At 45.5% G+C, this 14,167-nt stretch overlaps 1 protein-coding gene across 1 annotated transcript in view; it reads right to left on the reverse strand.

Annotated features, from left to right (window-relative positions):
- Positions 1-14,167, reverse strand: part of LOC137604636 (titin-like) — a 152,815-nt gene that overhangs the window by 81,289 nt on the left and 57,359 nt on the right. Inside the window, exons 88-110 of the mRNA XM_068328535.1 lie at positions 14,015-14,095; positions 13,757-13,846; positions 13,505-13,579; positions 13,290-13,331; positions 13,046-13,132; positions 12,570-12,605; positions 7,195-7,245; positions 6,346-6,744; positions 5,942-6,220; positions 5,593-5,862; positions 5,372-5,511; positions 4,994-5,120; positions 4,568-4,834; positions 4,208-4,474; positions 3,611-3,874; positions 3,390-3,529; positions 3,187-3,313; positions 2,789-3,055; positions 2,218-2,484; positions 1,695-1,961; positions 1,111-1,250; positions 832-958; positions 436-578 (exon numbers count right to left, since the gene is read on the reverse strand). Of these exons, the coding sequence (XP_068184636.1) occupies positions 436-578; positions 832-958; positions 1,111-1,250; positions 1,695-1,961; positions 2,218-2,484; positions 2,789-3,055; positions 3,187-3,313; positions 3,390-3,529; positions 3,611-3,874; positions 4,208-4,474; positions 4,568-4,834; positions 4,994-5,120; positions 5,372-5,511; positions 5,593-5,862; positions 5,942-6,220; positions 6,346-6,744; positions 7,195-7,245; positions 12,570-12,605; positions 13,046-13,132; positions 13,290-13,331; positions 13,505-13,579; positions 13,757-13,846; positions 14,015-14,095 (3,953 nt within the window). The remainder of the gene's footprint in view (positions 1-435; positions 579-831; positions 959-1,110; positions 1,251-1,694; positions 1,962-2,217; positions 2,485-2,788; positions 3,056-3,186; positions 3,314-3,389; positions 3,530-3,610; positions 3,875-4,207; positions 4,475-4,567; positions 4,835-4,993; positions 5,121-5,371; positions 5,512-5,592; positions 5,863-5,941; positions 6,221-6,345; positions 6,745-7,194; positions 7,246-12,569; positions 12,606-13,045; positions 13,133-13,289; positions 13,332-13,504; positions 13,580-13,756; positions 13,847-14,014; positions 14,096-14,167) is intronic.

The raw sequence follows: 14,167 nt of genomic DNA on the forward strand, positions 1-14,167 counted from the left end.
AATAAAAGAACTTATTATTTCATCTTTTCAAAAATAAATATCACAATTTGAATATCTATTTATTTACATATCTTTGCATACATTTATTTATCTAGTTCTTCTCCATATTTTCTGTAAAACACAGATCAAGTTGATTTATTGTGGAAACCGGTTTCAAATGTCTGCATCCTGACACTGACATGCTGGAGCTAACTGCCTCCATATAAGGTGATGCTGACAGGTGGGGGGCTGACAGTAGCTGCTCTGTTATCTCTGATTATTTTTAACAGCAGCTTCAACACTTTAAAACATCTCAACATGGAAATTTAAAAATCCAGAACTGTTTTGTTCAGAAAAGTAAAAAGAGTTTCTGTAGATTATAAACAAAATAAGTTAGAAAATAAACACATGTATTACAGATATATCACAGATTGCCCCCCGGAGGAATCCACTCACCCGGTCGCTGGCCTCCATCTTCTGCCCCCCCATGAACCAATCCACCCCAATGCCCTCGTACGACAGCTCACACTCGAAGGTTGCCGTCTCACCGGCCGTCACCGTCACGTCCTTCAGGGGACGCAGGAGGCCGATGGAGCGAGCTGAAGGAAGAGGAGGAGAAGACATGGTCAATGGACCTGAATCTTCTGCCTGACTGTCCTGACCACATGGGTGACTGCTCCTCCAATCTGGAGTCAGCCTCTCACTTTAGATAACGTGACCAAAATAAACTCCGACTGTGATTGGCTGTAGGCTGGTGGAGAGTCTCGAACATGTCTGAAGTTTAACTTCAGGTACAGATTTGATTATTCTCTGTTTGGAGGAGAAACGTCAGAAACTTGGGAAAAGCCTGACCTTTGACCCGCAGCTGAGCGCTGGATTTGGCGTTGGCGGCTGAGAAGTCGACTCCACCCATCATGTCCATCCGGACGTTATAGAGGATCAGCATGTGTTTGGTTCCTTCCTCCTTTATCTCCACATCCTGAAGAACATTTTCCACAACTCCTCAAGATCAGACATTCTTCAGTTACGTCAAAGAAAGTCTGTTTACCAAAATAGCATATAAAAACTGCAGAAACTTCAGCTGGCATCAGAATAAAGCAGGAGGTGGTGTTGGTTGGTGTGGACACTCACAGGCGACTGATGCAGGGCTTCTCCCTTCAGCTTCCAGTTACCGTGAACCTCCTCCTCTGAAATCTCTGTTTCAAACTTGGCTGTTTCCGTCTCTGTGACCTCCACGCTGTACAGCGGTCGCACCACCTTGATGTCGCGCTCTGGAAGGGAGACGACCACAAACACATCAGTGGTGATACCTGAGAGCAGGAAGAGTCGTGGCAGCAGCAGCACGAACACACAGGAGGAGGAACTGTAGAACATGGGATCCCTCAGGGTTCAGTTCTTGGCTCCTCGTTCTGTCCCACTTAAATGTGTTTCTGCTTCAGATTTAACACAAGTAAACTGAAAACTTGTTGAAATGTTTAATTTTCTACATCAAATGTTTTTATATTCATCCATGGACTGATTACATGGTATGATGGCATTAATCTCTCCCTGTACGCCGATGAACTGCTGCTTTATACCACAGAAGTCCTGAAATATTTATTATTAGTCTGAACAAAGTAAAAGTATCTCAGTAGTCTGTGATTCTTTTATATCTTTTATCTCTCTAAAGAGACGCTTTGAGGTCTTGACCCCCTGTGGTTTTCAGACGTGGATACCTTCGATGTTGAGCTTGGCTGTGGTTTTGTCGGAGCCGCAGTCGCAGGTGTACTCTCCAATGTTGGCCTTCTCCGCCTTCCTGACTGTCAGGATGCGCTTCTTGCCATCTGAAGTGATGGCGATGTACTTAGAGGGCGTGAGCTCCTTTCCGTCCTTGAACCATTTGACGTCGGCGATGGCTTTGCTCAGTTCACACACCAGCTTCACCTCGTCTCTCTCCACAGCCGTGTAGTTCTGCAGTTTGGTTGTGAAGTACAGGTCGCCCTCTGCAGAGGAGAAGATGATGTCATGAGGTTTGGTTTCACTTTGTTTTAGCAAACATCCACTGACAGCATCAGAACGTCAAAGCATTGAGGAGCGTACAACAGCTGACGCCTGGACTGAGGTGGTAATTCTTCTTCTCATGAGATTATCTCCTAGGTCTCACCAGAACAGAACATTTAGAAAACGTATGAACACATTAAATCTGAACGAACCAATCCCGACTCGAGCTACAGGGGCTCATAGTTCCTGGACACTGACCGATGACGGTGAGCATAGCGGTCACAGTCTTGTCCATGGCCTCCACTTTGATCAATGAGGTGTCGTCGATGGTGACCTCCTTGAAGGCCAGCGTGTGGACCGTCCCCAGGTCAGACATGTGGACCACCTTCCCAGGATGCAGCCGCACGTCATTTTTGTACCAGACCACTGGGATCTTGTCGTGGGAGAGTTCCACGCTGAACTCGGCGGTTTCTCGCTCCTTCACCGTCACGTCTTTGATGGGTTTGACAAACTCCAAGCGGATTCCTGACACACACACACACACACACACACACACACACACACACACACACACACACACACACACACACACACACACACACACACACACACACACACACACACACACACAAATAGAGAAGAGACTATTGAGTACATGCTAAATAATGATATTTTCATACATTTCCACATTTCTGCACATTTCACCAAAAAACCAGTGGTTCAGTTTTATTTATCAATATTTACAAATGCAAAGTCGGAATAATTGATCAAACTAAATTGATAAATATGATCATATTTCATGTGAAGGTGAATGAGCTCCTGATGGAACCTTGGATGATGAGTTTTCCAGTTGTCCTCTTGTCCTCGGCCTCAAACATGTACTTGGCCTCGTCGTCGTAGGCGGCGGAGCGGATGGACAGCAGGTACACCTTCCCCTCCTGGACCATCTGGTACTTGTCGTCGACCTGCAGCTCCTGGGAGCCCTTCAGCCAGCGGAAACTCTTGGGGGGTCTGGACAGCTCCACCTCGAAGCGAGCCTCGTCCTTCTCGTACACCTGGACGTCGCTGAGTGGCGTGAGGAAGTTCAGAGGAAGCTCTGCAGGAAAGATCAAGAGAGACGGTTCAGCAGCCAGGAGAGATCGCTCTGACGTTCAGCCAGGCAGGAGTCTTGTCTGCCAGGCAGGAGTTTATCAGGTCACAATGATTCAGGATGTTTCACTGACTGACCTTTGACCTTCAGGTTAGCAGAACACTTGGCATTAGCAGCGGCGTACGCCACCTCGCCCGTCATGGGCACCTTGCAGTTGTAGAGGATCAGTGTGTGTTTGCCGCCCTCCTCGATGATGTCCACATCCTGCCAGACAGTGAGCAAACATTAACCTGAGTTGACAGGAGAGCAGCGACATGTCTGAGGCGTTCGAGGCGCTCACCGACGACGGGCTGAGGACCTCTCCGTTCAGCCTCCACTGGCCGTGGACGTCGTCCTCAGAGATCTCCACCTCGAAGCGAGCCGTCTCTCCGTCAAACAGCTCCACGCCGTAGATCGGCCGAACCACCTTGATGTCACGAGCTGGACGGCGAAAATAAAACGCACAACTCTTTGAATCCTCCTCATGATTCTCCTCTAACTACAAGCAGGAGGAGTGCTCACCTTCCACGCTGAGGTTGGATGCCGTCTTGTCCGTCCCACAGTCACATACATATTTTCCTTTATCGCTCTGCTCCACCCTCTTCAGGACCAGAGACCTTCGCGTTCCCTCAGAGTTCATGGCCACTGTCTTGGAGGCGGTGAGCTCCTTGTCCTCGTAATACCAGACGACGGGGACGTCTTTGCTCAGCTCGCAGTCCAGAGTCACCTCGTCCTTCTCTGTGGCCGTGTAATCCTGCAGCTTCACCACGAAGACGGCATCGCCCTCTGAAACGGAACGACAGACCGGCGTCAGAACACAGCGTCACCGCCGGGCGGGGCAGAGGAGATGGATCAGATGAACCCAATCGATCAGCTGATCACAGACGGACTGAAAACCTTTGCTTGGATGAAATTAAACTTTTGAATATGAATTTTTTTCTGACATAGAGTAAAAATGTGAAATTATCTGATTATACTTTGATTTTGCAAGAAAGATGTAAAAGAAACAGACAAAACACCTAAATCAAGCATCTTAATGACATCATCAGAAGCCACGCTGCTGTAAGGAAACAGAAAACACACACAGACAGACAGAGGAATGAAGAAGTGTGTTTTTACCTATGACCGTCAGTTTTGCCACGGACTTAATCCCTTTGGCCTCTGCCTTAACCTGGCAGGTATCATCTAGAGACACCGTCCTCATTTCTAGAGCGTGTTTCTTTCCCTCCGTGTGAATGATCACGGTTCTGCTCACGTGGAGCTTCACTTCGTTGCGGTACCAGAGCACAGGCACGTTGTCGTGCGTGAGCTCGAGCTCAAAGCGAGCCGTTTTACCTTCTTTCACTGTTTGGTCCTCGAGCTGATGCACAAATTTGAGCCTCATGCCTGTAATACACGAGTTCAGGGCAGACAGACAGGGTGAAGCAGGACATGAAGGAAGCAGAGGAAACTTGACGCGCCGGTGTGAACCAGACTCACCTTCCACCGTCAGCCGGGCGCCGCAGCGTTGCCCCAGCACCTCAATGCTGTACTGAGCCTCGTCGTCAAACTCACAGCTGTTTATGATCAGCATGTGTTTCAATCCGTCGTCAATTATCTCATATTTAGGGCTTGGGGTGACAATCTCCGCCCCCCTGAACCACATGACCTTTGACACCTCCTTGGTGATGGTGCATTCAAACTTAGCCTGTTTCTTTTCAGGCACAGAAACGTCCTTCAGCGGCTCCACAAAGCCCATTTCGATTTCTGCGAGGTGCGAATAATTCAGCCGTTATTGACAACAGACAAGAAGCGCCGCCGCCGTTCTCACCGCCTCCCTGTGATACGCCTTCGTTCTCACACTTAAAGCTTCAGCAGGAAGCAGACACAGGAAGCAAACACAACACGAGGGCGAGACGAGGGTACCTTTGACGGTGAGCATGGCGCTGGTGATGGCGTTCAGAGCCTGGTAGGACACCTCGCCCGCCTGGTCCAGCTGCACGTTCTTCAACGTGAAGAAACGTTTGGTACCTTCAGCTCTGATGTCACACGTCTAGAAAACAAAGAACACCTTCGTTTAGTACTTTAAACACTGTACTACCTGTGAAATCCACTGATATGCTCACCAAACACCCTCAGTCAGAGGTTGGAGAAGATTCCTCAGCTTTAAAAACCTTAAAGTCTTCCTAACTCACTTATTTTATCAGGTTCTCATCTTAACTTCAGTTAAATTTCGTGGAAAACATCTGAATTGTTAGATTCAGGCTTTGTGAAGACGGTCCCTGGTGTTTTTAAAGGTCTTACCGGGGTTCTCATCAACACCTGGCCTCTCAGTTTCCATTCTCCAGGTATGTCCTCCTCTGATATCTCTGTGTCAAAGTTGGCCTCCTCCTTCTCCACCACCTCCACGTTGGCGAGAGGCTTCAGGATCTCAGCTTCGCGTTCTGAAAAGAGCAGAGTCGGTCAAGAGGAAGCACTGAACGTAAGGTGAGTGTGTGTTTCAGTCCTCAGTGAGTCACACATACCTCCCAGGGTGAGCTTGGCGGTGTATTTGCGATCCTCCACGGCGAAGGTGTAGTCGGAGACATCGTCCGGCTGGCAGTTGTTGATGGTGAGCGTCATGTCGACCCCGTCCTTCTTGATTTCCACCTTGTCGGACGGAGCCAGCTCGTTGTCGCCCTTCAGCCACTTCCAGTTGGGCGTGTCCTTGAACAGCTCCGCCTTGAAGGTGGCCTTAGACTTGGGCTTGACGTGCTGGTCCCTCAGAGGCTTCACCAGCCAGTCCTTGATAATTTCTGGGGGGGAGAGGTGGTTCAGCTTCTAGCGTGACCCGCTAGGTAATGATATTAACCCTTTACTGCAGGACCGGCCTACCGATCACTTTGATGTTGGTTGCTGTCTTGACCTCCGGCTGCCCGTCTACCTCACAGGTGTAGGCGCCGGCGTCCTCGTCAACGGCGTTCTGGATTGTCACGGCGTGCTGCATGCCGATGATATTGATGGCCACCTTCCCAGCCTTGTTCTTCAGCAGGGCACCATTGCGCCTCCAGACCACCTCTCTCTCCTTGTTCAGCTCACAGGTCAGGTACATGGGCTGGCCCTTCATGCAGGTCGTCTCCGGCTCCAGTTCCTTCAGCCATTTGACCGGCAGCTCTGATGGAAGCAGGTCAAAAACACGCTTCAGAACGCACCATACCTGATTCTGAGAATTTCTTAACCTATAAAATCTTCTTTTCAGTTAAACTTAACACCTGATTGGATAAAAACCATCGCAATACCTTCTACGATGAGCTTGGCCGTGCAGGTTATCTCCTTCCCAGCATTCCTTGCCACACAGGTGTATTCGCCGGTGTCCGACAGCTGAACATCAATGATGTGCAGCTTGCGGTCTTTGCCGTCAGCGGTGAACTTGTGTTTGGGGCCCTCGCGGAGGTTGCTGCCATCCTTCATCCATGAGGTGATGGCGGTGGAGGGGGAGATCTCACACTCGAACACGGCGGAGGAGCCGATAGACTCCGCCTCCAGCAGCACGATGTCCTGGATCTTCTTCACAAACTTCAAGGGGACAGCTTTCAGCTTGAACCCACCGAATGGCTCCTCTGGTGGAGATGGGCCCTTACCCCCGGGCCTCAGGCCCCGCCCTCTCCCGCCATCACCAGGAGATGGCGTTTGCCTCGCTGCAACGTCACAGACACAATAACGTGTTAGGTGGAGATATGATAGGTGGGCAGCGGGGGGTAGACCTGACTCAGGATCAGGTCTACCTTAACGCAGGTGTCATTAAGACTTACAATTAATGTCTGATCGGGTTTAGTGTCAGAGTTGCACTGAACCTACAGGTAAGCAGGACTATGAAACATGCAAGAACTGTATTCCCTCAAGTCTAAAAACTCAATTATTAGAATGTAGAACTAAGATTGGTTAAAAAAAATCTAATCAAACTGAATGTCTACAGCACTACCAGCTACAGACTGTACATTAGTTTCTTGACAGTGTTCCACAATGGGTACCAAACTTTTCCAGGAGAGTGAAAACTTGTTTTTCAAAGGACAAGAAAAGACGCAGCAGAGCGAGTCAAGTCATGTAAGCGTGAGTTCACATGAGCGCCAACTTCAATCCATTCATACCCCCAAATCCTCTGCCTCGGCCTTTCGGTGGTTCCTCTGCTGGCTTTCCATCTGGACAAGAAACAAGGTGGTTTTAACCTCTCAGTTTGCTCCTCGAGAACAAACAAGAAAAAGATGTGAACAAATGGACCCACAGCATCAAGTGAATGATGAAGATGGAGTGACATCATTGACAAATGGGACATGAAAACCAGCCAAATGAAGTGACAGATGTAGATTAGAACAGACATAACAGAACAGGTGAGAACATCTCAACGACAAATGAAGACGTGAAGAAATGGTGGAGTGAAGGCATGAGTTCAAGATGAAGACTTTTATTGCGAGATGAGGATTAGGTGAGTCATCTGAGATGGATGAAGGGGCTCCAGAGTCTTCGGATGAGGAGCTTGGTTGCCTTCACCTCACCTTTTTTGGCACCAGGGGCGCCTGGAGTCTCCAAAGCCCCGTCGGACACTTCACCTTCCCACTCCTCTGAAGGCACCAGCTCCCAGCCCCAGGCTTCCTCCTCATCGCTGCCTTCCATTTCTTCTTCCTGCTCATGCACCTCCTCCTCTGGCTGGGTGGGCACCTTCTTCATGACCACAGCACTAGGAGAAACTTCCTTCACCAGGGGAATCCGTGCTCCTGGTTCTGGATGTTCCTCTGGTGATTTCTTCATTGGGACCTTTTTGAGAGCAACAGCCTCAAAAGAGTCTCTTGGTGTCACAGTTTTGGGAATCTGTTTGTCAGGACTTGGTTTCCTGCCAGTGAGGACCTGTTCTGGTTCTATCGGTTTAGCAACTTTTGGTGATGGTGTCTTTTTCAACTCAACTTTCTTCAGGTGCTGAACTGGTTTGATGGACTTTTCTTCTTCCTCCTTGTCTTTACTGACTCTTGGAGGAGTCTTCTTGAGTCTGATGCTTTTCTGTAAGTCTTCAGGTTCTTTCTGGGGTATATCTTTGTCATCCAACTTTCTTGATGGACTGGGCTTCTTGGGTGGAACATTAAACTCTTTCTCCTGCGGTTTTACATCATCTTTTTTGGTTTCAGTCCTTCCAACTTTCTTAAGCTGTGGTTCTTTTAGAGTCTGAAGTGTTTCATCTCTTGGACTTTGACTAGACACCTTTGTAACCACAGGCTTCTTTGCCTCTTCCTCAGATGCTTTATCTGGTTTTTCCTCTTCAGGCTTGCCAGCTTTGGTAAATGGCTTCAATCCAACATGTTCTTTGTCTCCATCTGATGTGGGAACTCTTTTAGGTTGTCTTTGAAGCTTGTCGGCTTCCTGATCTTTGGATGTTGGATCGACTTTTGTTTTCTGTGGGAACTCCTTCTGGTGTTTGCCGAGAGGAGGAGTTACCGTTGGACTCTTTGAGGGAGTGTCTTCATCTTTCCTGGCTTTTATAGCAGTAGCGGGCTGATCTCTGTGGGGTGTCTCACTCTTCTTCAGCTCAGTGTGTTCAGCAGCTGTCTTTGCTTCACCATCTTTCATGACTTTTGGTGGTTCAGCAGCAAAAGGCTCCTGAGATTTTTCAAACGGTTTCAGTTGAACTGCTTCTTGCTCATCCTCTTTCATGGGCAATTTCTTTATTTTCTTTTTGGTTAAATCTGGCTCAACTTCTTCATCTTTTGGTGTTTTAGGGGATCTTGTCCATCTTGATTTCTCATCTTCTATTTCTACCTTCTCAGGTTCCTCCTTAACGCCAAGATCAGCTGCTTCTTGAGCAGCAGTGAAAACTCGTTCAGTCCTACCAAGAGTTATTATCTCTCGATCTTCTCTGTCACGAATCTTTTGAACTGACAGTTCTGTATCGTAATGTTTTGTCACTTCAACCTTATGAGTTACCACTTCCTTCTCAGGCTCTTTAGGTTTTGTTGGAACCTTTTTGAGCTTGATATGTTGTGGTTCTTCTGTTGGTTTCCCTGGTTTCTCAAATGGTTTTAGTTGGACTGGTTCTTTCTGCTCATCTGTCTTTGGTATTTTTGTTATGTTCTTCTTATCAACATTAGGTATCTCAGGTTCTTTCTCTTCTTGTGGTTTTGGGCTTCTTGTCACCGCTGTTACCTCTGGTTTCTCCACCACTGCAGCCCTCTGATCTTCCTCAAACTGGCCTAACTGAACTGTGTCTTCTTCTGCAGTGAAAACTCGTTCAGTCCTACCAAGAGTTATTATCTCCCGATCTTCTCTATCACGAATCTTCTGAACTGACAGTTCTGTATCGTAATGTTTTGTCACTTCAACCTCATGAGTTATCACTTCCTTCTCAGGTTCTTTGGGTTTTGTTGGAACCTTTTTGAGCTTGATTTGTTGTGGTTCTTCTTGTGGTTTCTCAAACTGTTTTAGTTGAACTTCTTGTTGCTCATCCTCTTTCTTTGACAATTTCTTTATTTTATTTTTTGTTAAATCTGGCTCAACTTCTTCATCTTTTGGTGTTTTAGGGGATCCCGTCCATCTGGACTTCTCATCTTCTATTTCTACCTTTCCATGTTCCTCTATAACACCAAGATCAGCTGCTTCTTGAGCAGCAGTGAAGACTCGTTCAGTCCTACCAAGAGTTATTATCTCTCGATCTTCTCTGTCACGAATCTTCTGAACTGACAGTTCTGTATCGTAATGTTTTGTCACTTCAACCTCTTGAGTTATCACTTCCTTCTCAGGTTCTTTGGGTTTTGTTGGAACCTTTTTAAGCTTGATCTGTTGTGGTTCTACTTCTGGTTTCTCTGGTTTTTCAAATGGTTTTAGTTGGACTGGTTCTTTCTGCTCATCTGTCTTTGGTATTTTAGTTATTTTCTTTTTATCTACATGAGGTCTCTCAGGTTCTTTCTCTTCTTGTGTTTTTGGGCTTCTTGTCACCGCTGTTACCTCTGTTTTCTCCACCACTGCAGCCCTCTGATCTTCTTCAAACTGGCCTAACTGAACTGTGTCTTCTTCTGCAGTGAAAACTCGTTCAGTCCTACCAAGAGTTATTATCTCCCGATCTTCTCTATCACGAATCTTCTGAACTGACAGTTCTGTATCGTAATGTTTTGTCACTTCAACTTCATGAGTTATCACTTCCTTCTCAGGTTCTTTGGGTCTTGTTGGAACCTTTTTGAGCTTGATCTGTTGTGGTTCTACTTCCGGTTTCTCAGGTTTCTCAAATGGTTTTAGTTGGACTGGTTCTTTCTGTTCATCTGTCTTTGGTAGTTTAGTTATTTTCTTTTTATCTACATGAGATATCTCAGATTCTTCCTCTTCCTGTACTTTTGGACTTCTTGTCCAGCCTTTTTTGTCTGGTTTCCTCACAACTGGAGCCCTCTCAGCTTCCTCAAACTGGCCTAACTGAACCGTGTCTTCCTCTGCAGTGAAAACTCGTTCAGTCCTACCAAGAGTTATTATCTCTCTATCTTCTCTGTCATGGATCTTCTGAACTGACAGTTCTGTGTCGTAATGTTTTGTCACTTCAACCTCATGAGTTATCATTTCCTTTTCAGGTTCTTTGGGTTTTGTTGGAACCTTTTTGAGCTTGATATGTTGTGGTTCTTCTGTTGGTTTCTCAAACGGTTTTAATAGAACTGCTTCTTTCTGCTCATCTGTCTTGGGTAATTTCTTTATTTTCTTTTTGGTTAAATCTGGCTCAACTTCTTCGTCTTTTGGTGTTTTAGGGGATCTCGTCCATTTTGATTTCTCATCTTCTACTTCAACCTTTCCAGGTTCCTCCATAACATCAAGATCAGCTGGTTCTTGAGCTGCAGTGAAAACTCGTTCAGTCCTACCAAGAGTTATTATCTCTCGATCTTCTCTGTCACGAATCTTCTGAACTGACGGTTCTGTATCGTAATGTTTTGTCACTTCAACCTCTTGAGTTATCACTTCCTTCTCAGGTCCTTTGGGTTTTGTTGGAACCTTTTTGAGCTTGATATGTTGTGGTTCTTCTTCTGGTTTCTCTGGTTTCTCAAATGGTTTTAGTTGGACTGGTTCTTTCTGCTCATCTGTCTTTGGTATTTTAGTTATTTTCTTCTTATCTACATGAGGTATCTCAGGTTCTTCCTCTTCCTGTGTTTTTGGGCTTCTTGTCACCACTGTTACCTCGGGTTTCTCCACCACTGCAGCCTTCTCAGCTTCCTCAAATTGGTCTAACTGAACCGTGTCTTCCTCTGCACTTAAGACTTGTTCAGTCCAACCAAGAGTTATTATCTCCCGATCTTCTCTGTCACAAATCTTCTGAACCGACAGTTCTGTATCGTAATGTTTTGTCACTTCAACCTCGTGAGTTATCACTTCCTTCTCAGGTTCTTTGGGTTTTGTTGGAACCTTTTTGAGCTTGATCTGTTGTGGTTCTTCTATTGGTTTCTCAAATGGTTTTAATAGAACTGCTTCTTTCTGCTCATCTGTCTTGGGTAATTTCTTTATTTTCTTTTTGGTTAAATCTGGCTCAACTTCTTCATCTTTTGGTGTTTTAGGGGATCTTGTCCATCTTGATTTCTCATCTTCTACTTTGACTTTTCCAGGTTCCTCCATAACATCAAGATCAGCTGCTTCTTGAGCTGCAGTGAAAACTCTTTCAGTCCTACCAAGAGTTATTATCTCTCGATCATCTCTGTCACGAATCTTCTGAACTGACAGTTCCGTATTCATATGTTTTGTCACTTCAACCTCTTGAGTTATCACTTCCTTCTCAGGTTCTTTGGGTTTTGTTGGAACCTTTTTGAGCTTGATCTGTTGTGGTTCTTCTCTTGGTTTCTCTGGTTTCTCAAATGATTTCAGTTGGGCTGGTTCTTTCTGCTCATCTGTCTTTGGTAGTTTGTTTATTTTCTTCTTAACTAAATGAGGTATCTCAGGTTCTTCCTCTTCCTGTGCTTTTGGCCATCTTGTCCAGCTTTTCTTCTCTGGTTTCTCCTCAACTGGAGCCCTCTCAGCTTCTTCAAATTGGCTTAACTGAACTGTGTCTTCTTCTGCAGTGAAGACTCGTTCAGTCCTACCAAGAGTTATTATATCCCGATCTTCTCTGTCACGGATCTTTTGAACTGACAGGTCTGCATCCTGATGCCTCGTCACTTCAGCCATGTGAGTCAGAATCTGTTTTTCAGGCTCTGGGGGTTTAACTGGAACCTTCTTTAGTGTAATGACTTCCTGTTCTGGTTGCTTCTCTTTGGGTGTTCTTGTGAACTTACCCTTCAGCTTTGGTGATTCGGGTGATTTTGCTTTCTGAACAGGAATCTTACCCTTTGGCTTAAGAGGGGGTTCTGTGGTTGAGGCAGTAAATACGCCATTTATAACATTCACACACAGACAAATAAGAAACAAGACACACTTAGACATACGAATAAAGTTTGTTGTTCGTGGTAGAGAAACTATAATTGCAATATTTAGTCAGTGTTGCTGCCCCTTTGAAACAAAGAACTGAAATTTGGTGTACCTTTAGTTGGTCCAGGTGCAGAGACTGGTTCCTTGTCTGCAAGAATTTAAATAAGATCAACATATATATACACAGCAATACATATATATGCAGATACAATAAAATCATTAGTAAAATAGGCTGAATATAAAACAAAGAACTTGTGTTAACACAGTCAGGCAAAGCTACTGCAGCAGCAATGCCATGATTTTATCAGGGGTTCCACATGATTGTCTATCATTGCAAAGCTTGTTTGAAATGATCTCAGATGCACAAAGAGCACGTAAAAAAAAGCATTTAGAGGTTATTTTGCCGTATTCAGTGGAGTTTGCGGTTAGATCACAAGAAGTATTGTTTAAACAGATGTCAGACAGAAAGAGTCCGATGGAATTTTTTCACAAATCAAAGGCAAGCTTGCTTAGAATGAAAATATAAATCTTCCAAAGTAGGAGACAAACAGAAGCAAAAGTAGACAAGCCTCAGAGAACAGACTTTACCTTCGGGAGAGATGATCAGTGACATGGGAGAGGGTTCAGTCTTTACAGCTGGGGGTGAGGGCTTCTTCGCCACAGGGACAACTCCAGCTGTAAGACGGCCAATTAGGTTAAGATCTGTTTGACAAGATACTAAAGGAGATGCTAAGAAAGAAGAACAAGTATTCAAGAATGTACACGACAGAACAGAACATATATAAATATATATCATAACAGAACAACATCTATGACAAACAGAAAAAGCTACCTGCAGGGGGGATAACTTTCTCTGCTGGAGAATGTTTCTTTTCTGGAAGAGACATTTCATAGAATACAAGATTCTAAGATGACATCACAGATAGACATGGTCATTCAAGACAGAGTTCACAGGATAGAACGTCATGTGTAGAATGGAGAACCAGACAGAGGTCCTTCAACAACATGGAACAAACACAAAAACCAAGAGGAACCCAAAAGAACTACCTGGAGGAGCAGAAACCTTTTCTACTGGACGCTTTGGTGTTGGTGGAGATGGTTTCTTTTCTTCTGGAGGAGACACTTAGGAGTATAAGACACCAAAGTCAAGACCAAGAGAAAATATTGTAAACAGGTGACAAAACATCAGAGGACAGATAAAAATGTTAAGAACAAAGACAAGAAGATATCATTCAAATAAAAGCAACGGAACACAGCGTGTTAGAAAAGCTGAACCCAACAATGAGGACCTTCGGTTACCTGGAGCAGGTGTGACTTTGGCTGCAGGTGCAGCAGGAGGTGAAGGCTTTGGTAAAGGTTCAGATGGTTTCCTCTCTTCTGGAGGAGGCACTTTAAAAAAACAAGATGCCAGGATCAAAACCAAGACAAGAACATGGTCATTCAAGACAGGAACCATGTAGGAGAAGACCAGGGACAGCAATGGAGAAGACAACTGAAGAAAGGAAAACGGAACCTGTAGGTCAGGCACAAAGACACAAAACCCAATGAGGAATGTACCTGTAGGAGTAAGCTTCTCTGCAGGTTCCAGAGCAGGTTCCAGAGCAGGTACAGATGGTTTCTTCTCCTCTGGCGGAGACACTTTAGGAATGCATATAAGACGCGAAGATCATAAGCAAGAAAACAATAAGCTCAGTCAAACCATGACGAAGA

Source organism: Antennarius striatus, chromosome 12 (genome assembly GCF_040054535.1).
Source record: "Antennarius striatus isolate MH-2024 chromosome 12, ASM4005453v1, whole genome shotgun sequence".
NCBI lineage: Eukaryota > Metazoa > Chordata > Actinopteri > Lophiiformes > Antennariidae > Antennarius > Antennarius striatus.